This window comes from Oncorhynchus keta, chromosome 22 (genome assembly GCF_023373465.1).
Source record: "Oncorhynchus keta strain PuntledgeMale-10-30-2019 chromosome 22, Oket_V2, whole genome shotgun sequence".
NCBI lineage: Eukaryota > Metazoa > Chordata > Actinopteri > Salmoniformes > Salmonidae > Oncorhynchus > Oncorhynchus keta.
In genome coordinates, this window is record NC_068442.1 from 49,188,757 (window position 1) to 49,216,697 (window position 27,941).

General features: G+C 44.6%; 1 protein-coding gene across 2 annotated transcripts in view; it reads right to left on the reverse strand.

Annotated features, from left to right (window-relative positions):
* The window catches only part of LOC118376715 (nuclear receptor subfamily 5 group A member 2), a 193,374-nt gene that overhangs the window by 77,745 nt on the left and 87,688 nt on the right, over positions 1 to 27,941 (reverse strand). For both annotated transcript variants that reach the window (XM_052475433.1, XM_052475432.1), the window contains one exon: positions 18,034 to 18,153. In XM_052475433.1, the coding sequence (XP_052331393.1) occupies positions 18,034 to 18,153 (120 nt within the window). The remainder of the gene's footprint in view (positions 1 to 18,033; positions 18,154 to 27,941) is intronic.

The following is a 27,941-nucleotide window of genomic DNA, read 5'->3' on the forward strand; positions in this document are numbered from 1 at the left end:
AATCCACGAGCTGACAAGGTATAAATCAGTCATTCTGCCCCCCTGAACAAGGCAGTTAACCCACGGTTCCTAGGCTGTCATTGAAAATAATTATTAGTTCTTAACTGACATGCCTCGTTGAATAAAAATTGTGTTGCTGCCATGCCATGTCGTTGTCTTAGGTCTCTCTTTGTGATGTGTTGTCTCTCTTGTCGTGAAGTGTGTTTTGGCTGTATTTTTATTTAATTAATTTTCATTTTTAATCCCAGCCCCCATGGTACTCAGTGATGTGTCGTTTTGAATTTGCCCCAAACAAAATACTTTGTATTCAAGACAAACGTTTCTTTTGACACATTTTTTTTGCAGTATTACTATAGTGCCTTGTTTCAATCAGGATTTTGGAATATTTTTTATTCTGTACAGGATTCCTTCTTTTCCGTACTAACAATAAGGTTAGTATTGTGTACAAGATTCCTTCTTTTCCCTACTAACAATAAGGTTAGTATTCTGTACAGGATTCCTTCTTTTCCGTACTAGCAATAAGGTTAGTATTGTGTACAAGATTCCTTCTTTTCCCTACTAACAATAAGGTTAGTATTGTGTACAAGATTCCTTCTTTTCCCTACTAACAATAAGGTTAGTATTGTGTACAAGATTCCTTCTTTTCCCTACTAACAATAAGGTTAGTATTGTGTACAAGATTCCTTCTTTTCCCTACTAACAATAAGGTTAGTATTGTGTACAAGATTCCTTCTTTTCCCTACTAACAATAAGGTTAGTATTGTGTACAAGATTCCTTCTTTTCCCTACTAACAATAAGGTTAGTATTGTGTACAAGATTCCTTCTTTCCAATAAGGTTAGTATTGTGTACAGGATACTAACAATAAGGTTAGTATTGTGTACAAGATTCCTTCTTTTCCCTACTAACAATAAGGTTAGTATTGTGTACAAGATTCCTTCTTTCCCTACTAACAATAAGGTTAGTATTGTGTACAGGATTCCTTCTTTCCCCTACAATAACAATTCCTTCTTTCCGTAAACAATAAGGTTAGTATTCTGTACAAGATTCCTTCTTTTCCCTACTAACAATAAGGTTAGTATTGTGTACAAGATTCCTTCTTTTCCCTACTAACAATAAGGTTAGTATTGTGTACAAGATTCCTTCTTTTCCCTACTAACAATAAGGTTAGTTTCTTCTTTTTTCCCTACTAACAATAAGGTTAGTATTGTGTACAAGATTCCTTCTTTTCCCTACTAACAATAAGGTTAGTATTGTGTACAAGATTCCTTCTTTTCCCTACTAACAATAAGGTTAGTATTGTGTACAGGATTCCTTCTTTTCCCTACTAACAATAAGGTTAGTATTGTGTACAAGATTCCTTCTTTCCCTACTAACAATAAGGTTAGTATTGTGTACAGGATTCCTTCTTTTCCGTACTAACAATAAGGTTAGTATTGTGTACAAGATTCCTTCTTTTCCCTACTAACAATAAGGTTAGTATTGTGTACAAGATTCCTTCTTTTCCCTACTAACAATAAGGTTAGTATTGTGTACAAGATTCCTTCTTTTCCCTACTAACAATAAGGTTAGTATTGTGTACAAGATTCCTTCTTTTCCCTACTAACAATAAGGTTAGTATTGTGTACCCTTCTTTTCCCTACTAACAATAAGGTTTATTCTGTACAGGATTCCTTCTTTTCCGTAAACTGTTAGTATTGTTTAAAGATTCACTTTGGTACTAACAATAAGGTTAGTATTGTGTACAGGATTCCTTCTTTTCCCTACTAACAATAAGGTTACTGATTGTGTACAGGATTCCTTCTTTTCCCTACTAACAATAAGGTTAGTATTGTGTACAGGATTCCTTCTTTTCTTAACAATAAGGTTAGTATTGTGTACAGTTCCTTCTTTCCCTACTAACAATAAGGTTAGTATTGTGTACAGGATTCCTTCTTTTCCCTACTAACAATAAGGTTAGTATTGTGAAAATTCCTTCTTTGTGGTTAGTATTCTGTGTTCCTTCTTTTCCCCTACTAACAATAAGGTTAGATTGTGTACAGGGATTCCTTCTTTTCCCTACTAACAATAAGGTTAGTATTGTGTACAGGATTCCCCTACTTCTTTTCCCTACTAGAGTATTGTGTAGGACCTTCTTTTCCCTACTAACAATAAGGTTAGTATTGTGTACAGGGTACTAACAATAAGGTTAGATTGTGTACAGGATTCCTTCTTTTCCTACTAACAATAAGGTTAGTATTGTGGATTCCTTCTTTCCCCTACTAGGTTAGTATTGTGTACAAGATTCCTTCTTTCCCTACTAACAATAAGGTTAGTATTGTGTACAGGATTCCTTCTTTCCCTACTAACAATAAGGTTAGTATTGTGTACAGAATAAGGTTAGTATTGTGTACAGGATTCCTTCTTTCCCCTACTAACAATAAGGTTAGTATTGTGTACAGATTCCTTCTTTCCCTACTAACAATAAGGTTAGTATTGTGTACAGGATTCCTTCTTTCCGTACTAACAATAAGGTTAGTATTGTGTACTACTAACAATAAGGATTGTGTACAGGATTCTTCTTTCCCCTACTAACAATAAGGTTAGTATTGTGTACACGATTCCTTCTTTCCCCTACTAACAATAAGGTTAGTATTGTGTACACGATTCCTTCTTTCCCCTACTAACAATAAGGTTAGTATTGTGTACACGATTCCTTCTTTCCCCTACTAACAATAAGGTTAGTATTGTGTACACGATTCCTTCTTTCCCCTACTAACAATAAGGTTAGTATTGTGTACAGGATTCCTTCTTTTCCCTACTAAAAATAAGGTTAGTATTGTGGAGTAACTACCATGTTGTTGAACCCTCCTCAGTTTTCTCACAGCCATTAAACTGTGTATCTGTTTTAAAGTCACTATTGGTCTCATGTTGAAATCAACTGAGTTACTGTAGTAAGGACGCCTGTGTCTTTGTAGTGAGTTTGCCAATCTACCAATAGGTGTCCTTCTTTGCGAGGCATTGGAAAACCTCTTTGTGGTTTAATCTGTGTTTGAAATTCACTGCTCGACTGAGGGACCTTACAGATTATTGTATGTGTGGGGTACAGAGATGAGGGACTTTACAGATTATTGTATGTGTAGGGTACAGAGATGAGGGACCTTACAGATTATTGTATGTGTAGGGTACAGAGATGAGGGACCTTACAGCTTATTGTATGTGTAGGGTACAGAGATGAGGGACCTTACAGATTATTGTATGTGTAGGGTACAGAGATGAGGGACCTTACAGCTTATTGTATGTGTAGGGTACAGAGATGAGGGACCTTACAGATTATTGTATGTGTAGGGTACAGAGATGAGGGACTTTACAGATTATTGTATGTGTAGGGTACAGAGATGAGGGACTTTACAGATTATTGTATGTGTAGGGTACAGAGATGAGGGACTTTACAGATTATTGTATGTGTAGGGTACAGAGATGAGGGACTTTACAGATTATTGTATGTGTAGGGTACAGAGATGAGGGACTTTACAGATTATTGTATGTGTAGGGTACAGAGATGAGGGACTTTACAGATTATTGTATGTGTAGGGTACAGAGATGAAGGACCTTACAGCTTATTGTATGTGTAGGGTACAGAGATGAGGGACCTTACAGATTATTGTATGTGTAGGGTACAGAGATGAGGGACCTTACAGATTATTGTATGTGTAGGGTACAGAGATGAGGGACTTTACAGATTATTGTATGTGTAGGGTACAGAGATGAGGGACCTTACAGATTATTGTATGTGTAGGGTACAGAGATGAGGAACCTTACAGATTATTGTATGTGTAGGGTACAGAGATGAGGGACCTTACAGATTATTGTATGTGTAGGGTACAGAGATGAGGGATTTTACAGATTATTGTATGTGTAGGGTACAGAGATGAGGGATTTTACAGATTATTGTATGTGTACGGTACAGAGATGAGGGACTTTACAGATTATTTTATGTGTGGGGTATAGAGATGAGGGACCTTACAGATTATTGTATGTGTAGGGTACAGAGATGAGGTAGTCGTTAAAAATCATGTTAAACACTACTATTTCACACATATTGAGTTCAATGCAACTTATTATGTAACTTTTTTTAAACTTCTGAACTAATTGAAGCTTGCCATAACAAAGGGGTAGAATACTTATTGACTCAAGAAATGTCAACTTTTAATTTGATATTAATCAGTAAAACGGTCTAAAAACATAATTCCACTTTGACATTATGGGGTATTGTGTTACAAAAAAAAACTAATATGTAAGCAATTTTAAATTCAGACTAACACAGGCGTGAACACTTTCTGAAGACACTGTATGTATATTAGATATAGGTTTTACATACAAACTTTACATGTCCACACTCACAGAGGCTTAGCAAAAATAACATGGTTGCTGTGGTCGAATGTTTTGGTAGCCTGATTTCAGATGTGTCCGTATAAACAGGATTATTATGGAAATCGTTATTCTTGTAAAGCATACAAACTTTTAATACAAACTATTATATTAATCTGACTGGAGAGAGTGGGAGAAAAAGGAGAGACAGAGAGGGAGAGAGAGACGGAGAGAGATGGAGAGGAGAGAGACAGAGAGAGAGAGAGAGACGGAGGGGATGGAGAGGAGAGAGACAGAGAGAGATGGAGAGGAGAGAGAGGAGAGAGAGACGAGAGAGAGAGAGAGAGAGAGAGAGAGAGAGAGAGAGAGAGAGAGAGAGAGAGAAAGAGACAGACAGAGACAGAGAGAGAGAGAGAGAGACCGAGAGAAGAGAGAGGAGAGAGAGATGAGAGAGAGAGACAGATAGAGAGAGATGGAGAGAGAGAGAGAGAGAGATGGAGAGAGAGAGACAGATAGGGGGGAGAGAGAGAGAGAGAGAGAGAGAGAGAGAGAGCGAGAGAGAGAGAGAGAGAGAGACAGACAGAGACAGAGAGAGAGAGAGAGAGACTGAAAGAGGCAGAGAGAGAGAGAGAACGCATGTTCACCTTTCTCCGTCTTCCTCCTCTCCCCTCCCGATCCCCAGCCCCCTCTTCTCCCCTCGGGGAGAGAGGGGCGAGGGGAGAGAGCGTGTGAGCCCCCCCTGGAGGTCCCCCAGGCCCCTCCTCATGGTCTGGCCCCGTGGCCACACCACAAGCCCTTTCAGGTTAATATCTGCAGCAGCAGCAAATTAGTCTGGGAGGCAAGTCTATAGCTGCCACTCACAGGAGTCTGGCCATATTACATTTTAATATTTACTGACAAACATTAGCATAATTGACTGTGCCAGGGTTTCTTGGGGAAGGTCGAGGGAGGGGTAGGGCTGTTTCTCTGGGAAGGTAGACGGCTGAGGGAGGGGAGAGGTTGGGGCTTCCCCCTAAGCTCAGGAAGGTAGACAGGCTACAGGCTGAGGGAGGGAAGAGAATAGTGTTGTTTCTCTGGGAAGGTAGACAGGCTGAGGGAGGGAAGAGAATAGTGTTGTTTCTCTGGGAAGGTAGACAGGCTGAGGGAGGGGAGAGGATAGGGCTTCCCCCTAAGCTCAGGAAGGTAGACAGGCTACAGGCAGAGGGAGGGAAGAGAATAGTGTTGTTTCTCTGGGAAGGTAGACAGGCTGAGGGAGGGAAGAGAATGGTGTTGTTTCTCTGGGAAGGTAGACAGGCTGAGGGAGGGAAGAGAACGGTGTTGTTTCTCTGGGAAGGTAGAAGGCTGAGGGAGGGAAGAGAATGGTGTTGTTTCTCTGGGAAGGTAGAAGGCTGAGGGAGGGGAGAGAATAGTGTTGTTTCTCTGGGAAGGTAGAAGGCTGAGGGAGGGAAGAGAATAGTGTTGTTTCTCTGGGAAGGTAGAAGGCTGAGGGAGGGAAGAGAATGGTGTTGTTTCTCTGGGAAGGTAGAAGGCTGAGGGAGGGAAGAGAACGGTGTTGTTTCTCTGGGAAGGTAGAAGGCTGAGGGAGGGAAGAGAATAGTGTTGTTTCTCTGGGAAGGTAGAAGGCTGAGGGAGGGAAGAGAATGGTGTTGTTTCTCTGGGAAGGTAGACAGGCTGAGGGAGGGAAGAGAATAGTGTTGTTTCTCTGGGAAGGTAGAAGGCTGAGGGAGGGGAGAGAATAGTGTTGTTTCTCTGGGAAGGTAGAAGGCTGAGGGAGGGAAGAGAATAGTGTTGTTTCTCTGGGAAGGTAGAAGGCTGAGGGAGGGGAGAGAATAGTGTTGTTTCTCTGGGAAGGTAGAAGGCTGAGGGAGGGGAGAGAATAGTGTTGTTTCTCTGGGAAGGTAGAAGGCTGAGGGAGGGGAGAGAATAGTGTTGTTTCTCTGGGAAGGTAGAAGGCTGAGGGAGGGAAGAGAATAGTGTTGTTTCTCTGGGAAGGTAGAAGGCTGAGGGAGGGGAGAGAATAGTGTTGTTTCTCTGGGAAGGTAGACAGGCTGAGGGAGGGGAGAGAATAGTGTTGTTTCTCTGGGAAGGTAGACAGGCTGAGGGAGGGAAGAGAATGGTGTTGTTTCTCTGGGAAGGTAGAAGGCTGAGGGAGGGGTCCTCGCAAGTCGCATTAATTAAATATGATGAGTAGAATGTTTTAAATCATCAGGAGGATTCAGAGATGCACGCCAGCTTTTCCTTCTCATCCTCACGTCATCTCTCTGTCACTCTTCTGTCTCTCTCTCTTGCTCTCTCGCTCTCTCTCCATCTCTCCCTCTGTCTCCTGTCTCTCTCTCCCTCTCTTCACTGTCTCTCTCCCTCTCTGTCTCCCTCTCTCTCTCCCTCTCTCTCTGTCTCTCTCCTGTCTCTCCCTCTCTCGGTCTCTCCATATCTCTCTCTCGGTCTCTCCATCTCTCTCTCTGTCTCTCCATCTCTCTCAGTCTCCACCTCTCCATCTCTCCATCTCTCTCTCTGTCTCTCCATCTCTCTCTCTGTCTCTCCATCTCTCTCTGTCTCCACCTCTCCATCTCTCCATCTCTCTCTCTGTCTCTCCATCTCTCCATCTCTTGTTTCTCTGTCTCCACCTCTCCATCTCTCCATCTCTCTCTGTCTCTCCACCTCTCCATCTCTCTCTGTCTCTCCACCTCTCCATCTCTCCATCTCTCTCTCTGTCTCTCCATCTCTCTCTGTCTCCATCTCTCCATCTCTCTCTCTGTCTCCACCTCTCCACCTCTCCATCTCTCCATCTCTCTCTCTCTCTGTCTCTCCATCTCTCTCTGTCTCTCCACCTCTCCATCTCTCTCTCTGTCTCTCCACCTCTCCATCTCTCCATCTCTCTCTCTCTCTGTCTCTCCATCTCTCTCTGTCTCTCCACCTCTCCATCTCTCCATCTCTCTCTCTCTCTCTCTCTCTGTCTCTCCCTCTCTCTGTCTCTCCATATCTCTCTCTCTGTCTTTCCATATCGCTCTCTTTCCATCTCTCTCTCTCTGTCTCTCCATCTCTCTCTGTCTCCATCTCTCCATCTCTCCATCTCTTTCTGTCTCTCCATCTCTCTCTGTGTCTCCACCTCTCCATCTGTCTCCATCTCTCCATCTCTTTCTGTCTCTCCATCTCTCTCTGTCTCCACCTCTCCATCTCTCCATCTCTCTCTCTGTCTCTCCATCTCTCCATCTCTCTCTCTGTCTCTCCATCTCTCCATCTCTCTCTCTGTCTCTCCATCTCTCTCTCTGTCTCTCCCTCTCTCTGTCTCTCCATATCTCCCTCTCTGTCTTTCCATCTCTCTCTCTCTGTCTCTTCATATCTCCCTCTCTCTCTCTCTCTCTCTCTCTCTCTATCTCTTTTCTCCTCTCTTTTTCCATCTCTCTCTCTCTCTCTCTCTCTCTCTCTCTCTCTCTCTCTCTCTCTCTCTCTCTCTCTCTCTCTCTCTCTCTCTCTCTCTCTCTCTCTCTCTCTCTCTCTCTCTCTCTCTCAGAATATCTCTTTTCTCCTCTCTTTTCCATCTCTCTCTCTCTCTCTCTCTCCCCTCTTCGTCTCCCTCATTCCTTTTTTGAGGTGGTGGAAATGACGAGTCAGTGAAAAGTCAACCCCCCCTCCCTCATAAGGTGTCAATCAATTTATAGAAAACCATCTGTGCATGAAATAACTTCAATGAAGGATTGGACTCTTGATGTCAATGCCTTGGGTTATTGCTTCCTAGCCTTAAGTAAAAACTATTTTTGTGACAAATTTGATTTGTCACATGCCCCGAGCCCGAATACAACGGTTGTAGACTTTACCGTAAGCAGCTTGCTTATGAACTCTTCCCAACGATGCAAAGTTAAATTACAATAAAAAAATCAAATACACAAGAATGGAGCTAAATACAGGAAGTACCAGTACCAGATCAATGTGGAGCGATGCACAGGAAGTACCAGTACCAGATCAATGTGGAGCGATATACAGGGAGAACCAGTACCAGATCAATGTGGAGCTATATACAGGAATCACCAGTACCAGATCAATGTGGAGCTATATACAGGAAGTACCAGTACCAGATCAATGTGGAGCTATATACAGGGAGTACCAGTACCAGATCAATGTGGAGCTATAAACAGGGTGTACCAGTACCCGATCAATGTGGAGCTATATACAGGGAGTACCAGATCAATGTGGAGCTATATACAGGGAGTACTAGATCAATGTGGAGCTATATACAGGGAGTACCAGTACCAGATCAATGTGGAGCTATATACAGGGAGTACCAGATCAATGTGGAGCTATATACAGGGAGTACTAGATCAATGTGGAGCTATATACAGGGAGTACCAGTACCAGATCAATGTGGAGCTATATACAGGGAGTACCAGTACCAGATCAATGTGGAGCTATATACAGGGAGAGCCAGTACCAGATCAATGTGGAGCTATATACAGGGAGTACCAGTACCAGATCAATGTGGAGCTATATACAGGGAGTACCAGTACCAGATCAATGTGGAGCTATATACAGGGAGTACCAGTACCAGATCAATGTGGAGCTATATACAGGGAGTACCAGTACCAGATCAATGTGGAGCTATATACAGGGAGTACCAGTACCAGATCAATGTGGAGCTATATACAGGAAGTACCAGTACCAGATCAATGTGGAGCTATATACAGGGAGTACTAGATCAATGTGGAGCTATATACAGGGAGTACCAGTACCAGATCAATGTGGAGCGATATACAGGGAGTACCAGTACCTGATCAATGTGGGCCTATATACAGGTAGTACCAGTACCATATCAATTTGAACCTATATACAGGGAGAACCAGTACCAGATCAATGTGGAGCTATATACAGGTAGCTATATCAGGATAGATAATAATAAGGTATTTGAGGTAGATATGTACACGAAGGCAGGGTAAAGTGACTAGGCATCAGGATAGATAATAATAAGGTATTTGAGGTAGATATGTACAGGAAGGTAGGGTAAAGTGACTAGGCATCAGGATAGATAATAATAAGGTATTTGAGGTAGATATGTACAGGAAGGCAGGGTAAAGTGACTTGGCATCAGGATAGATAATAATAAGGTATTTGAGGTAGATATGTACACGAAGGCAGGGTAAAGTGACTAGGCATCAGGATAGATAATAATAAGAGTAAAATGAAAAACAGAGTAGCAACAGAAAATGATGTGTGACAGTGTGTCTATGTTTGTGTGTGTGTGTGTGTGTGTGTGTGTGTGTGTGTGTGTGTGTGTGTGTGTGTGTGTGTGTGTGTGTGTGTGTGTGTGTGTGTGTGTGTGCGTGTGTGTGTGCGTGCGTGCGTGCGTGCGTGTGTGCGTGTATTTAGCAGTCTTGTGGCTTAGGGGTGTTGGCATTTTTCCTTTTTATTTGCAATACAACTTGGAATTAAAATATATTTTTTTTTGGGGGGGGGGGGGTATATCATCTGATTTACACAACATGCCTACCACTTTGAAGATGTAACATATTTCATTTGTGAAACAAACAAGAAATAAGACAACAACAACACATTTGAGCATAACTATTCACCCTCCCAAAGTCAATACTTTGTAGAGCCACCGTTTGCAGCAATTACAGCTGCAAGTCTCTTGGGGTATGTCTCTATAACCTTGGCACATCTAGCCACTGGGATTTTTTGATTCTTCAAGGCAAAACTGCTCCAGCTCCTTCAAGTTGGATGGAGTACAGCAATGGTGTACAGCAATCTTTAAGTCATTACCACAGATTCTCAATTGGATTGAGGTCTGGGCTTTGTTTCCCCTTAAACCATTTGAGTGTTGCTTCAGCAGTATGCTTAGGGTCATTGTCCTGCTGTAAGTTGAACCTCTGTCCCAGTCTCAAATCTCTGGAGGCCTGAAACAGGTTTCCCTCAAGAATTTCCCTGTAATTAGCACCATCCAACATTCCTTCAATTCTTACTAGTTTCCCAGTCCCTGCCGGTGAAACACATCCCCACAGCATGATGCTGCCACCACCATGCTTCACTGTGGGGATGGTCTTGTCGGGGTGATGAGAGATGTTGGGTTTAAATACCTTTGCAAGGCACTGTATTAAAAAACAATGCCTTCAATTAATTGTGTAAGGGCTAGCTTCAATCCGTATCGTTGAAGTTCAGCACAGTAGTGCAATTTGAAATTTAAATTTTAAGTTAATTTCCGAATGAGCTGACATGTGCATAATTTACAGTGAACGCAGTCTCCGCTAACGCGAGAACATTGGCTTTAAATTTCTATCCCGCTATAGCGTGGCTCTTCAGCGATACGGATTGAATTTAGCCCCAAATCTTTCAGAAATTTTGGATTAGAGTGTTCTACTTCAAAGAAAACAGAAAGTTCCTGTCACGTTCTGACCTTAGTTCCTTTCTTATGTCTTTGTTTAAGTTTGGTCAGGGCGTGAGTTGGGGTAGGTCGTCTATGTTCGTTTTTCTGTGTTGTGTTTATGTATTTGGCCTGGTATGGTTCTCAATCAGAGGCAGGTGTCGTTCGTTGTCTCTGATTGAGACTCATACTTAGGTAGCCTTTTCCCACCTGTGTTTTGTGGGTGATTGTTTTCTGCACCTTTCAGGACTGTTTAGGTTTTCGTATATATTTCACATTGTTATTTTGTATTTTGTTGTTCAGTTCATAAACATCATGAACACATACCACACTGCGCATTGGTCCGACATTTCATACTCCTCGTCAGAGGAGGACGAAGAATTCCTTTACAGTTCCTTTAAAAAGACAATGTTATTCGAAAGTAGTGGAAACCTGCTGAATAAATGTGATGTTCAGAGAAGATTTTTTTGAACAATATTTTCACATTTGACTTTCATGTGCCAGTGCCATTGACATCAAGCAATAGCAAAGAAGTATCGTGCCGAGGAAATGGCAAGACAATGCTTGTGCATTCATACCCTACTGAACTCAGCCAGTGTTTTCACATGACACCAGCAGTCACATATCTTGTGTTTGAACCAAAGACAGTTCAGTACAAGACAGACCAAAGAGCTGTATAAATTAGATTTGGGTCATTACATATAAGTTGCTATATCAGATTCCTCCGAAGGCCAATTCCTGACTAAGCTGACAGACAGGAGGTCAGTGGGGGAGGAAGGGGCGGGGACATGTCCTGAGGCTTATGAATTGCTTACATTTCTCCGCTTATCCCCCAGTGGTGCACCGGGGCCATTCTGACAACAGTCCCCCAGTGGTGCACCGGGGCCATTCTGATAACAGTCCCCCAGTGGTGCACCGGGGCCATTCTGATAACAGTCCCTCAGTGGTGCACCAGGGCCATTCTGATAACAGTCCCCCAGTGGTGCACCGGGGCCATTCTGATAACAGTCCCCCAGTGGTGCACCGGGGCCATTCTGATAACAGTCCCCCCAGTGGTGCACCGGGGCCATTCTGACAACAGTCCCCCAGTGGTGCACCGGGGCCATTCTGACAACAGTCCCCCAGTGGTGCACCGGGGCCATTCTGACAACAGTCCCCCAGTGGTGCACCGGGGCCATTCTGACAACAGCAGGCAAAGCGGCAGTTTCTACTATGGACAACATACTGGTGTGTGCTTTTGGTGGTGGTAGTGATGGTGGTTGTGGTAATAGTGGTAGTGGTTATAGTGGTGGTGGTTATAGTGGTGATAGTGGTGGTGGTGATGATGGTAGTGGTTATAATGGTAGTGGTTATAGTGGTGGTAGTGGTTATAGTGGTAATGGTAGTGGTGGTGATAGTGGTAGTGGTTATGGTGGTGGTGATGGTGGTGGTGGTGTGGTGGTAGTGGTGATAGTGGTGGTGGTGGTTATAGTGGTGGTGGTGATAGTAGTAGTGGTTATAGTGGTGGTGGTGGTTATAGTGGTGGTGGTTATAGTGGTGGTGGTTATAGTGGTTATAGTGGTGGTGGTTATAGTGGTGGTGGTTATAGTGGTGGTGGTTATAGTGGTGGTGTTTATAGTGGTGGTGGTTATAGTGGTAGCGATGGTGGTGGAGGTTATAGTGATTATAGTGGTGGTAGTGGTTATAGTGGTGGTGGTGGTTTTAGTAGTGGTGGTTAAAGTGGTGGTGCTGATAGTGGTGATGTTAGTGGTGGTGGTGATACTGATGATGTTAGTGGTGGTGGTGATAGTGTTGATGTTAGTGGTGGTGGTGGATGTGATAGTGGTGATGTTGGTGGTGTTGCTGGTTGAAGGGGTGGTGCTGGTTGAAGGGGTGGTGCTGGTTAAAGTGGTGGTGCTGGTTGAAGGGGTGGTGCTGGTTAAAGGGGTGGTGCTGGTTGAAGGGGTGGTGCTGGTTAAAGGGATGGTGCTGGTTAAAGTGGTGTTGCTGGTTAAAGGGGTGGTGCTGGTTAAAGGGGTGGTGCTGGTTAAAGTGGTGTTGCTGGTTAAAGGGGTGGTGCTGGTTAAAGTGGTGGTGCTGGTTAAAGGGGTGGTGCTGGTTAAAGGGGTGGTGCTGGTTGAAGGGGTGGTGCTGGTTGAAGGGGTGGTGCTGGTTAAAGGGGTGGTGCTGGTTGAAGGGGTGGTGCTGGTTAAAGGGGTGGTGCTGGTTAAAGTGGTGACAACAGCAGGCAAAGTGGCAGTTTCTACTATGGACAGCATACTGGTGTGTGCTTTTGGTGGTGGTAGTGATGGTGGTTGTGGTAATAGTGGTAGTGGTTATAGTGGTGGTGGTTATAGTGGTAATAGTGGTGGTGGTGATGGTGGTAGTGGTTATAATGGTAGTGGTTATAGTGGTGGTAGTGGTTATAGTGGTAGTGGTGGTGATAGTGGTAGTGGTTATGGTGGTGGTGATAGAGGTGGTGGTGGTGTGGTAGTGGTTATAGTGGTGGTGGTTATAGTGGTAGTGGTTATAGTGGTGGTGGTGGTTATAGTAGTGGTGGTGGTTATAGTGGTAGTGATGGTGGTGGTGGTTATAGTGGTGGTGGTTATAGTAGTAGTGGTTATAGTGGTGGTGGTGGTTATAGTAGTAGTGGTTATAGTGGTGGTGGTTATAGTAGTAGTGGTTATAGTGGTGGTGGTGGTTATAGTGGTGGTGGTTATAGTGGTGGTGGTTATAGTGGTGGTGGTTATAGTGGTTATAGTGGTGGTAGTGGTTATAGTGGTGGTGGTGGTTTTAGTAGTGGTGGTTAAAGTGGTGGTGCTGATCGTGGTGGTGTTAGTGGTGGTGGTGATAGTGTTGATGTTAGTGGTGGTGGTGGTGGTGGTGCTGATAGTGGTGGTGTTAATGGTGGATGTGATAGTGGTGATGTTAGTGGTGTTGCTGGTTGAAGGGGTGGTGCTGGTTAAAGGGGTGGTGCTGGTTGAAGGGGTGGTGCTGTTTGAAGGGGTGGTGCTGGTTAAAGGGGTGGTGCTGGTTGAAGGGGTGGTGCTGGTTGAAGTGGTGTTGCTGGTTAAAGGGGTGGTGCTGGTTAAAGTGGTGGTGCTGGTTAAAGGGGTGGTGCTGGTTGAAGGGGTGGTGCTGGTTAAAGTGGTGGTGCTGGTTAAAGTGGTGGTGCTGGTTAAAGGGGTGGTGCTGGTTAAAGGGGTGACAACAGCAGGCAAAGCGGCAGTTTCTACTATGGACAGCATACTGGTGTGTGCTTTTGGTGGTGGTAGTGATGGTGGTTGTGGTAATAGTGGTAGTGGTTATAGTGGTGGTGGTTATAGTGGTAATAGTGGTGGTGGTGATGGTGGTAGTGGTTATAATGGTAGTGGTTATAGTGGTGGTAGTGGTTATAGTGGTAGTGGTGGTGATAGTGGTAGTGGTTATGGTGGTGGTGATAGTGGTGGTGGTGGTGTGGTGGTGGTTATAGGGGTGGTGGTTATAGTGGTTATAGTGGTGGTAGTGGTTATAGTGGTGGTGGTTATAGTGGTAGTGGTTATAGTGGTGGTGGTGTTATAGTGGTGGTGGTTATAGTGGTGGTGGTTATAGTGGTAGTGGTTATAGCGGTGGTGGTGGTTATAGTAGTGGTGGTGGTTATAGTGGTAGTGATGGTGGTGGTGGTTATAGTGGTGGTGGTTATAGTAGTAGTGGTTATAGTGGTGGTGGTGGTGGTTATAGTAGTAGTGGTTATAGTGGTGGTGGTGGTTATAGTGGTGGTGGTTATAGTGGTGGTGGTTATAGTGGTGGTGGTTATAGTGGTTATAGTGGTGGTAGTGGTTATAGTGGTGGTGGTTATAGTGGTAGTGGTTATAGTGCTGGTGGTGTTATAGTGGTGGTGGTTATAGTGGTGGTGGTTATAGTGGTAGTGGTTATAGTGGTGGTGGTGGTTATAGTAGTGGTGGTGGTTATAGTGGTAGTGATGGTGGTGGTGGTTATAGTGGTGGTGGTTATAGTAGTAGTGGTTATAGTGGTGGTGGTTATAGTGGTGGTGGTTATAGTGGTTATAGTGGTGGTAGTGGTTATAGTGGTGGTGGTGGTTTTAGTGGTGGTGGTTATAGTGGTGGTGGTTATAGTGGTTATAGTGGTTATAGTGGTGGTGGTGGTTTTAGTAGTGGTGGTTAAAGTGGTGGTGCTGATCGTGGTGATGTTAGTGGTGGTGGTGATAGTGGTGGTGTTAGTGGTGGTGGTGATAGTGTTGATGTTAGTGGTGGTGGTGGTGGTGGTGCTGATAGTGGTGGTGTTAATGGTGGATGTGATAGTGGTGATGTTAGTGGTGTTGCTGGTTGAAGGGGTGGTGCTGGTTAAAAGGGGTGGTGCTGGTTGAAGGGGTGGTGCTGGTTGAAGGGGTGGTGCTGGTAGAAGGGGTGGTGCTGGTTAAAGGGGTGGTGCTGGTTGAAGGGGTGGTGCTGGTTGAAGGGGTGGTGCTGGTTAAAGGGGTGGTGCTGGTTAAAATGGTGGTGTTGGTTAAAGTGGTGGTGCTGGTTGAAGGGGTGGTGCTGGTTAAAGTGGTGGTGCTGGTTGAAGGGGTGGTGCTGGTTAAAGGGGTGGTGCTGGTTAAAGGGGTGGTGCTGGTTAAAGGGGTGGTGCTGGTTAAAGTGGTGGTGCTGGTTAAACGGGTGGTGCTGGTTAAAGGGGTGGTGCTGGTTAAAGGGGTGGTGCTGGTTAAAGGGGTGGTGCTGGTTAAAGTGGTGGTGCTGGTTAAAGTGGTGGTGCTGTTTAAAGGGGTGGTAGTGGTGGTGGTGATGTTAGAGGTTGGCCCTAGCTTTAAAGCTGCTGTCCCCTGGTCTCATTGTGAATAATAGAAGGTAATGAATGGTTTGAGATGCGCTCTTCCCTCCCTGATTCACCCCTCCCTGGTCCCCATCACTGATTCACCCCTCCCTGGTCCCCCTCCCTGGTCCCCATCCCTGATTCACCCCTCCCTGATTCACCCCTCCCTGGTCCCCATCCCTGATTCACCCCTCCCTGGTCCCCATCCCTGATTCACCCCTCCCTGATTCACCCCTCCCTGGTCCCCATCCCTGATTCACTCCTCCATGGTCCCCATCCCTGATTCACCCCTCCCTGGTCCCCATCACTGATTCACCCCTCCCTGGTCCCCGTCCGATTCACCCCTCCCTGGTCCCCCTCCCTGATTCACCCCTCCCTGATTCACCCCTCCCTGGTCCCCATCCCTGATTCACCCCTCCCTGGTCCCCCTCCCTGATTCACCCCTCCCTGGTCCCCATCCCTGATTCACCCCTCCCTGATTCACCCCTCCCTGGTCCCCATTCCTGATTCACCCCTCCCTGGTCCCCCCTCCATGATCCCCCTTTGGCCCCCCAACACCAGCTGTTCATTAACCAAAATATGCAAACTAGACCTGGTCCTACACCTCCCCTGACTCTGTCCCCCCTCCCCATCTCCTCTCCTCCCCTGTCTCCTCCTCCTCCCTCTGTCTCCTCCTCCTACTCCCTCTGTCTCCTCCTCCCCTGTCTCCTCCTCCTTCTCCCCCATCTCCCCCTCCCTCTGTCTCCTCCTCCTCCTTCCTATGTCTCCTCCATCTCCTCCCTCTGTCTCCTACTCCTCCTTCATATGTCTCCTCCATCTCCTTCCTCTGTCTCCTCCTCCTCCCTCTGTCTCCTCCTCCTCCCTCTGTCTCCTCCTCCTCCCCCTGTCTCCTTCCCCTCCCCTGTCTCCTACTCCTTGTCATCCCTCTGTCTCCTCGTCCTCCCTCTGTCTCCTCGTCCTCCCTCCTCCTCCTCCTCCCTCTGTCTCCTAATCCTCCCCTTCGCTCTCCTTTACTGGCCGAGACCTGCTGATAGCCAGCCCTGGCTAATCAAACACAGAGCAATGGGGACAGAGAGCATTTTGTGTCTGTGTGCGTCTGAGTGCTGTATGTCTGTGTGTGTCTGAATGCTGCGTGTGTGTGTCTGAGTGCCGTGTGTCTGTGTGTGTCTGAGCGCTGTGTGTCTGTGTGTGTCTGAGCGCTGTGTGTTTGTGTGTGTCTGAGCACTGTGTATATGTGTGTGTGTCTGAGCGCTGTGTGTGTCTGAGCGCTGTGTGTGTGTCTGTGTGTGTCTGTGCGCTATGTGTCTGTGTGTGTCTGAGCGCTGTGTGTGTGAGTGTCTGTGTGCATCTGAGCGTTGGGAGTGTCTGTGCGTGTCTGAGCGTTGTGTGTGTGTGTGTCTGTGTGTGTCTGAGCGTTGTGTGTCTGTGTGTGTCTGAGCGCTGTGTGTGTGAGTGTCTGTGTGCGTCTGAGCGTTGGGAGTGTCTGTGTGTGTGTCTGAGCGTTGTGTGTGTATGTGTGTGTTTATGAGTGTGAGTATGTGTTTATGTATCTATCTCTGTGTGAGAGCACTGAGATGAAAACTCCCCATCACTAATAATCAGAGGTCAACTTCCTGACCACTAATAATCAGAGGTCAACTATCTGACCACTATTAATCAGAGGTCAACTTCCTGACCACTAATAATCAGAGGTCAACTTCCTGACCACTAATAATCAGAGGTCAACTATCTGACCACTAATAATCAGAGGTCAACTATCTGACCACTATTAATCAGAGGTCAACTATCTGACCACTAATAATCAGAGGTCAACTATCTGACCACTAATAATCAGAGGTCAACTATCTGACCACTAATAATCAGAGGTCAACTATCTGACCACTAATAATCAGAGGTCAACTTCCTGACCACTAATAATCAGAGGTCAACAGACCCTCCTCACCTTGCCTAAATATTAATGCCCTCATCTATTGTTGGAGAACATTTTAGTTGAAGAGCAACGTTTCGGAAACACGCGCCCCATCAATAATGAAGTGGTCTTGTCTCACTGACAGGTGTGCCGGGCATACCCGAGCCATATTCATAGCAAGCATCCGTTTCTCCCTATCTGCCAGTTGACATACTGACTGATGAATCACAGGCTGTGTTGAGGGCCTCGTCAGGAGCCTCAGGCGTCAGCCCTCGCAGGCTCCTCTGGGGCACCGCAAAGGTAAATCATAATAGGCTTTCTTCCCCATACCGCTATGACTCCACAGGCATGCTTAACCAAGCACTTTATTTATTCACCATTAGGAGTCTTGCTTGATGCAAAAAAAAAAAAAAAAGAGAAAATGCATAATTGATTATTCTGGTCACATTAGCTTATACCTATAAGCGTAATCTATTTTTAATGGAGCGGTGACTGCGAGGGGAGCCGGTGTGGTCGATAGTGTTTTAAAGGGTGTTGATGTGCACGTGCTGAGTATCTGATGAGGTCTCGGGGGAGGGTGTGGGGAGAAGGGGAGGGGAGGGGCGGGCGGTGTTTGGGGGAGTCAGGTGACTTACCTGTTGGCCGGTGACCAATAGGATGGAGCCCTCTTTGGCGTGCATCACCTGACGGAAAATGTGGTCGAGGATGAGGAGCTCGCTCCAACAGTTCTGGAGGAGCTTCATTTGGTCGTCCACCTGTTCGTGAGACAAAGAGAGAAAAGAGAAAAGAATAGGTCATTTGTTGACGTTGATGCTAATGTAAAATGATGCTAATGCTAATGATGCTAATGCTAACGATGCTAATGATAATGATGCTAATGATGCTAATGATAATGATGCTAATGCTAATGCTCTGCCAACGTGTCATGCTACGTTTATTCCGCCTTTAAATAAAAAGGATACAAAACGAGACATGAAAACACCTCCCTGACAATATTCTCTTAGTGAAAGGTTTTCGGGTGAAGCGAGCTACAACACTTTTGTGGCTTTGACAAGTAGACACAACTAGATTGACTAGTGTTGATCACTATTTTAATTTTAATTTGTTATAAAAAATAAAAAAAATACGATTTTAACATTTATTTAACTAGGTAAGTCAGTTAAGAAAACGTTCTTATTTAAAATGACGGCCTACCCCAGGCAAACCCGGACGACGCTGGGCCAATTGCGCGCCGCCCTATGGGACTCCCAATCACAGCCGGAAGTGATATAGCCTGGATTTGAACCAGGGACTGTAGTGACGCCTCTTCCACGCAGTGCCTCAAACCACTGCGCCACTCGGGAGTCTTATTCCACAGGTGGAATAGTGTGTAGTGGAGGGTAAATGCAGTTCATCCCAATGTTTTCAGAAAACTACATTGAAAGTATAGGGATTGACGATAAGAGTTTACCCACCTGTTTTATCACTACATCACTCGCAGAAGGTAGACACTCTCACACTATACTGCAGTATCACATAACCGTTGTCCCCTACTTCCCCCTTCCCCGTTCAAACACATCCACAACCCCGTTTTTTTTCCCCCAAAGAGCCCGTGCACGTGCCCGTGTTCGTCAGCGTCACTGGTGTTATCTGTTTGCCCAGTGCCACCAGTGGCTGAGTGATTTCCCAGTTCTCAGTGATTAAGTAGCGAGTTTCTCAGCAACAAAGGGGGCTGGTGTCTCCCATCCCAGTTGACTGACGCACGTTGAAGGTAGTCTGATACACTGCAACAACCCATCCATTGTGAACCAGTTATTTCCCAGGAATTCAGTGTGTTAATCATTCCACACCGTAGCCACAAACACAGAACGAACACAGAAAGGCCACATTCAGAAGCAGAGGAATGAGGAAAAAAGACAGAGATTTCTCTCTCACCCCTCCCCCCCACACCCTTTTCGACAAACAGTGTCAAACCATCGATACTATTTAAAAATAATAATATTTATCTGACTTGTGGGATGACGTTGGCTTCGCAGAACGCTTCGTGTTGTTGTTCGGTTGGTGTTCGGTTGGTGTTGTTGGTGTTTGGTTGGTGTTTGGTTGGTGTTGTTGGTGTTCGGTTGGTGTTCGGTTGGTGTTCGGTTGGTGTTGGTTGGTGTTCGGTTGGTGTTCGGTTGGTGTTGTTGTGGCGAAATGCACTTTTACACGAGTCTGAGAGAATCGTTGGGTTAACAGTTGAGGTCTGTGACGTTGCACTCTGAAACAGCAATGAGTTTTTACATAAGAATGCAGATCCTTGGTTAACTGCCTGACTAACAGGTACGGTAAAAATTGGTGGAGAAAGGAATGCTTATTATCCATTATGGAACTTTGTAAACGAGGCCATTTGTTTCAATCGAAGAGCTGTGATATCACTGAGCTAATGGATATTCTACTGTACGTAAAAAAAACACGTTATTACCTTGAATGACACTGTGGTAGTTTTCAGCGTAACTGTTGTTGAGACTGATTGTTTTGACTGCAGAGGAGGTATTTAGCCTCCACCCAGGCATAACAATGGCACTATAGGCTGAGAGTTTGCTTGGAGGAGCAGGACTATAGAACATCATAGGCGAGACTCAAGCCGATACTGTCTGTCTGTCTGTCTGTCTGTCTGTCTGTCTGTCTGTCTGTCTGTCTGTCTGTCTGTCTGTCTGTCTGTCTGTCTGTCTGTCGTTCTGCTCTTTTCTGTTCTGGTCTGGTCTGTCTGTATCAACATGACATGTATTCATTCCTCTTTTAATCAAACTGAGATAGGACAAAATACAACGAAGCCGCAGTGACCTTTACCACAAATTCTGACAGTCCTTGTAATTCCTGTGTTTTTTCTCTCATCCTTCTTTTCTGTGGGACGGGTGACTGGAGTTGCGACATACAACATTATAATGCAGTCAGTAAAACCATCAGGGGAGGGAGGGTGTTTGGGAGGGAGGGAGGGGGGTTGGTGGGGAGGGGGAGGGTGAACGTTGTGTACATCTTACTGTATTTTGATCCCCCATCCCTGTCTCTGTCAGTGTGACTAGTTAAATACCCTCACAGAGAGAGAGAGACAGACAGGTCTGGGGTCCGCTTGGTGTTTGGTTGGTGTTGTTGGACTTCACAAAATGGGACAAACACCAAATTGAGACTCTGCACGCAGAATTCTGCAAAAATATCCCCGTGTACAACGTAAAACACCAAATAATGCATGCAGAGCAGAATTAGGCCGATACCCACTAATTATCAAAATCCAGAAAAGAGCCATTAAATTCTACAACCACCTAAAAGGAAGTTGGTTCACAAACCTTCCATAACAAAGCCATCACCTACAGTGAGATGAACCTGGAGAAGAGTCCCTAAGCAAGCTGGTCCTGGGGCTCTGTTCACAAACACAAACACACCCTACAGAGCCCCAGGACAACAGCACAATTGGACCCAACCAAATCATGAGAAAACAAAAAGATAATTACTGGTAACACATTGGAAAGAATTAACAAAAAACAGAGCAAACTAGAATGCTATTTGGCCCTACACAGAGAGTACACAGCGGCAGAATACCTGACCACTGTGACTGACCCAAAATTAAGGAAAGCTTTGACTATGTTTGGACTCAGTGAGCATTGGTGCCTTGCTGTTGAGAAAGGGTGTTGTTGGCAGACATGGCTCTCAAGAGAAGACAGGCTATGTGCTCACTGCCCACAAAATGAGGTGGAAACTGAGCTGCACTTCCTAACCTCCCGCCCAATGTATGACCATATTAGAGATACATATTTCCCTCAGATCACACAGATCCACAAAGAATTCAAAAACAAATCCAATTTTGATAAACTCCCATATCTACTGGGTGAAATTCCACAGTGTTCCATCACAGCAGCAAGATTTGTGACCTGTTGCCACGAGAAAAGGGCAACCAGTGAAGAACAAACACCATTGTAAATACAACCCATATTTATGCTTATTTATTTTATCTTGTGTCCTTTAACTATTTGTACATTGTACATTGTATATATATATATATATATATATATATATATATATATATATATATATATATATATATATAATATGACATTTGTAATGTCTTTACTGTTTTGAAACTTCTGTATGTGTAATGTTTACTGTTCATTTTTGTTGTTTTTCACTTTATATATTCACTTTGTATGTTGTCTACCTCACTGGCTTTGGCAATGTTAACACATGTTTCCCATGCCAATAAGCCGTTGAATTGAATTGAGAGAGAGAGGACAGAGAGAGAACAGAGAGAGAGAGAGAGAGAGAGACAGAGAGAGAGAGAGAGGGAGACAGAGGGGGAGAAAGATGGACAGTTAGACCCTGCTCTTGTCAGGGGTCCAGGCGAGCGCCGGGGTCCCCATCAAGGGGAGCCGTCCTCACGCTGCCTTTCTGGCAGCATCACTTCAGACAGAACTTCCTTTCTGGCAGCATCACTCCAGACAGAACTTCCTTTCTGGCAGCATCACTCCAAATAGAGCTTCCTTTCTGGCAGCATCACTCCAGACAGAACTTCCTTTCTGGCAGCATCACTCAGACAGAACTTCCTTTCTGGCAGCATCACTTCAGACAGAACTTCCTTTCTGGCAGCATCACTTCAGACAGAACTACCTTTCTGGCAGCATCACTCAAGATAGAGCTTCCATTTGGAACTGGCAGCATCACTCCAGATAGAGCTTCCTTTCACTGGCTAATGGATATTCTACTGTACCAGATAGAAAACACGTTATTCCTTTCTGTGCAGTTTCAGCGTAAGATAGAGACTGATTGTTTCTGGCAGAGGAGGTATTTAGCCTCCACCCAGAAACTTCCTTTTGCTTGGAGGAGCAGGACTATAGAACATCCAGACAGAACTTCTGTCTTTGTCTGTCTGTCTGTCTGTCTGTCTGTCTGTCTGAACTTCTGTCTTTCTGTCTGTCAGTCTGTCTGTCTGTCTGTTTGAACTTCCTGTTCTGTTTGTCTGTCATCTGTCTGTCTGTCTGATGTCGTTTCCTTTTCTGTTCTGCTGGTCTGTCTGTATCAACATGACAGAACTTCCTCTTTTAATCAAACTGAGATAGGACAAAATACAACGAAGCCAGACAGTGACCTTCCTTTCTGACAGTCCTTGTAATTCCTGAACTACCTTTCTGGGGACGGGTGACTGGAGACAGAACTTCCTTATAATGCAGCAGTAAAACCATCAGGGAGGGAGAACTTCCTTTCTGGCAGGGAGGGGAGGGAGACAGAACTTCCTTTCTGGGAGCAGGGGGAGGGAGGGAGGGAGGGAGGGAGGGAGGGAAGGGAGGGTGAAGACTGTAACTTCCTTTCTGGCAGCCCTCACTGTCAGCACAGAACTTCCTTTCTGGCAGACATGATTCTACACCTGAACTTCCTTTCTGGGGTTTTAGGCTGGGTTCCTCAGATTTGAGATTCAGCTTTCTGGGCTATATAGATAAATGCTTTGATTTGATTTGGCAGCATTTGATTTGACAGATAGAGCTTCCTTTCTGGCAGCATCAGAGAGAGATAGAGCTTCCTTTCTGGCAGCATCAGAGAGATAGAGCTTCCTTTCTGGCAGCATCAGATGGAGATAGAGCTTCCTTTCTGGCAGACAGAGGGGAGACAGAACTTCCCTTTCTGGCAGCATCCCCATCAGAGCAGACGCTGCCTTTCTGGCAGCATCACTTCAGACAGAACTTCCTTTCTGGCAGCATCACTCCAGACAGAACTTCCTTTCTGGCAGCATCACTCCAAATAGAGCTTCCTTTCTGGCAGCATCACTCCAGACAGAACTTCCTTTCTGGCAGCATCACTCCAGACAGAACTTCCTTTCTGGCAGCATCACTCCAGATAGAGCTTCCTTTCTGGCAGCATCACTCCAGACAGAACTTCCTTTCTGGCAGCATCACTCCAGACAGAACTTCCTTTCTGGCAGCATCACTCCAGATAGAGCTTCCTTTCTGGCAGCATCACTCCAGACAGAACTTCCTTTCTGGCAGCATCACTCCAGACAGAACTTCCTTTCTGGCAGGATCACTTCAGATAGAGCCAGGTTATCGAGGGGAGACGTAGGGGACTTGAGGCGGGAACGAGAGTCACCCGCACAGCGACCGAGACGAGACGAGCAAAGTGAGAGCGTGGAGAGGCATCGCCGACCCCTTTGAGTGCCAGTCCCTGACAAGACTTTCCTTTGCACTGTCACATGGTGGAATCAAACCAGCTCTGGATTTCACAAGTCCGTCTGTCCGTCCACTCAGATACAAGGAGTGGTCTGACAAAGGGGGGGATTTATTTACTGTCTCTGTCTGTTCTGTATTCTGTTCCTGAGAACTGGACTGTGAACGTGTTGTAGATCAAATAACATGTAGCCAAAAGCCAACAGCTTTAGACAATAACATTTCTTAAAAGTAAATGTCCCAATAAAGTTTTTAATAAATGTTACAGTTGATTGAACTATATGGAACCAGTAACACGTGTTATTCGGGAGGTTCGGCCAGGCTGATATTGATCACACCCCAAACACTAAACAGTAGAGAACATGGATGATGGCTTTAGTAGAAAACGTACTTCACAGTGTCATCATCAAAACTATACAACTGACCACGATCATTAAAACGGATACGTTCAGATTAGATTTTGTTTCTGAAAAAACAGACCGTGAAGAGCAAATAGCAGCTAAACTTCTAGAATGTATCTGTAGTGCACTTTGTGTCTGTAGTGCGCTTTGTGTCTGTAGTGCACCTTGTGTCTGTAGTGCACTTTGTGTCTGTAGTGCACCTTGTGTCTGTAGTGCACGTTGTGTCTGTAGTGCACCTTGTGTCTGTAGTGCACTTTGTGTCTGTAGTGCACTTTGTGTCTGTAGTGCACCTTGTGTCTGTAGTGCACTTTGTGTCTGTAGTGCACCTTGTGTCTGTAGTGCACGTTGTGTCTGTAGTGCACCTTGTGTCTGTAGTGCACCTTGTGTCTGTAGTGCACTTTGTGTCTGTAGTGCACCTTGTGTCTGTAGTGCACGTTGTGTCTGTAGTGCACCTTGTGTCTGTAGTGCACTTTGTGTCTGTAGTGCGCTTTGTGTCTGTAGTGCACCTTGTGTCTGTAGTGCACTTTGTGTCTGTAGTGCACCTTGTGTCTGTAGTGCACGTTGTGTCTGTAGTGCACCTTGTGTCTGTAGTGCACTTTGTGTCTGTAGTGCACTTTGTGTCTGTAGTGCACCTTGTGTCTGTAGTGCACTTTGTGTCTGTAGTGCACCTTGTGTCTGTAGTGCACGTTGTGTCTGTAGTGCACCTTGTGTCTGTAGTGCACCTTGTGTATGTAGTGCACTTTGTGTCTGTAGTGCACTTTGTGTCTGTAGTGCACTTTGTGTCTGTAGTGCACTTTGTGTCTGTAGTGCACCTTGTATCTGTAGTGCACTTTGTGTCTGTAGTGCACCTTGTGTCTGTAGTGCACCTTGTGTCTGTAGTGCACCTTGTGTCTGTAGTGCACTTTGTGTCTGTAGTGCACCTTGTGTCTGTAGTGCACTTTGTGTCTGTAGTGCACTTTGTGTCTGTAGTGCACTTTGTGTCTGTAGTGCACTTTGTATCTGTAGTGCACTTTGTGTCTGTAGTGCACTTTGTGTCTGTAGTGCACTTTGTGTCTGTAGTGCACATTGTATCTGTAGTGCACATTGTTTCTGTAGTGCACTTTGTGTCTGTAGTGCACTTTGTGTCTGTAGTGCACATTGTGTCTGTAGTGCACATTGTGTCTGTAGTGCACTTTGTGTCTGTAGTGCACTGTGTGTCTGTAGTGCACTTTGTGTCTGTAGTGCACTGTGTGTCTGTAGTGCACTTTGTATCTGTAGTGCACTTTGTATCTGTAGTGCACTTTGTATCTGTAGTGCACTAAGCTGTGGCACACTCAGTAGACACTACCCATCCCTGTTTATTGGTCTGACTGGAACCCTCCAACAGTTATGACCAAGGCTTTACCTTGTTAGCTTTGGGTTTTGGCACTGAGAGCAGTCGAATAGCCTCTTTAAGATGAGCGTTATTCCTCAGATAGGCCCGAACTACTCCAAACATTTAAGGCTATTTTCAAGATGTACTTTTTCAATATATTAATATCATCACGGCTTCTTTTCTTATTTTTAAGTAGGAACTTCTCACAGTACTTGTAATGAAAAATATATATCCTCCCAGAAATCAATTTAACACCTTTACGGCCATTCAGGCAAGAGGGATCAATACCCGGATCAATCGCTTAACCACAAGCACAGATTCATGTTTTCTACTTCACACAGAGAGAGAGAGAGAGAAAGAGGCAGAATATGAAATCAGAGGGGAAGTGTGAGTGAGTGAGTGAGTGAGTGAGTGAGTGAGTGAGTGAGTGAGTGAGTGAGTGAGTGAGTGAGTGAGTGAGTGAGACTTAAGGACTTAAAGGATGTAGAGAAAATTAAATAGAAAAATAGAAAAGTTTGGGGAATGTAAAAAAATTAGGAATGGTGTGTTTGGAGGACCCAACTGTAATATGTATTAATTGATTCAGTCATCGTCCCCTGCTAAGAAGACACCACTGATAATAATGCTGATAATGGTCTGGAGTCAAAACCGGAAGTTGTGGTCGAAGCATATATATATATAATATTTTTAGACTTTTTTTGTGTGCTGTTTTTGGTCGAAAACCAACGATTATTGTTAAGTGTTGTGGGTGCCGCAGCCTAACGAGGTTAGACAGCTGGATCTGATTTTAATAAGAAGCTTCTTTTACGATGTGGCCTAACGAACCGATGAATAATATATTCCCCTTTAAGTGCTCCTTAATGAACAAAGTGAATAGCATTGTTTTTTTGCCCACAAACGCTGTCAGTCCATTATTCCAAATTAATATTTACGTACAAGAAGATCTAACATATCTCTCTCTCTCTCTATGAAGTTTGAAGTTCACTTCAACGAGGGCATGGCATCGTTTGAGTTGTCTTCTGTTGGCATCTGTTCGACTGGTGGCGAACAGGCTTCTTGTAAGGATACTATTCAGCTGGCGATAGCTAGCAATTAATTCTCCTAGAGTAGGTTCCACTGTTTTCAGGCTGTTACTCGGCCTGTTTTTACTTCATAACACATTCTACCCTAGACAAATTGTTCAGATTTGGGTGTTGGTGTTTGTATTTGCTTAGTTCTCCATTGTTTTTAAATGATCCTGTAGAAAGCCATGCCCAAATCTAATCAATAATAATAACTACAAGAACAATCTTCCACAATCATGTGGTAACACCTATTGTACAATACCAAGAATGTTTTAAAACAACAGAAACACACCGGATAGAGTGGTGTGATCATAGAGATCTAATTACAGAACATGTACTTGAATGGGAAATTTCCTTTTCTAGTTATTCTATTTCTATTGGGCTACGATGGATGGTAAAATAGCCTTAGTGAGTGAGTAAATCCCTGGGATGTGCTGTATGTGACCTGTGGCTAGCCAGCCAGCCAAGGTTCCAGTCTACCCAGGGACAGGGCCTAGTGGACGGGGGATGAACTAAACCACTAGTCTGGCACTCCATCTCTCTCTCTCTCTCTCTCTCTCTCTCTCTCTCTCTCTCTCTCTCTCTCTCTCTCTGTCTCTCTCTCTCTCTCTCTCTCTCTCTCTGTCTCTGTCTCTGTCTCTCTCTCTGTCTGTCTCTCTCTCTCTGCGAAGGGTATTTAACTAGTCATACTGACAGAGACAGGGATGGGGGATCAACATACAGTATAATTGGCATGGGAAACATATGTTAACATTGCCAAAGCAAGTGAGGTAGATAATATACAAAAGTGAAATAAACAATAAAAATGAACAGTAAACATTACACTCACAGAAGTTCCAAAAGAATAAAGACATTTCAAATGTCATATTATGTATATCCACAGTGTTGTAACAATGTGCAGATGGTTGAAGTACAAAAGGGAAAATAAATACACTTAAATATGGGATGTATTTACAATGGTGTTTGTTCTTCACGTTAGGGCAGTGGTCCCGTGTTGGGAACATATATCAGAGGAAATTTCAAGTGCGCCACGTATCGTTTTTGATAAAACACAAACTTTCATTAAAATGCACATACAATATACTGAATTAAAGCTACACTCGTTGTGAATCTATCCACCAAGTCAGATTTGTAAAATGCTTTTCGGCGAAAGCATGAGAAGCTATTATCTGATACCATGCACCCTCAAAATACTGCAACGTCACCTAACACGACAGATTTTGCGTTACCCGGCGCAAACCAAAACGCAGATTTAAAATATAAAACATTCATTACCTTTGACAAGCTTCTTTCTTGGCACTCCTAGATGTCCCATAAACATCATTTAGGGTCTTTTTCGATTAAATCGGTCCATATATAGCCTAGATATCGATCTAAGCATACTGTGTGAACAACGGAAAAAATAGCTTTTTCTAACGTAACGTCATTTTTTTAAATTAAAAAGTCGACGATAAACTTTCACAAAACACTTCGAAATACTTTTGTAATGCAACTTTAGGTATTAGTACACGTTAATAAGTGATAAAATTCATCAGGAGGCGATGTAAATTCTATAGATGT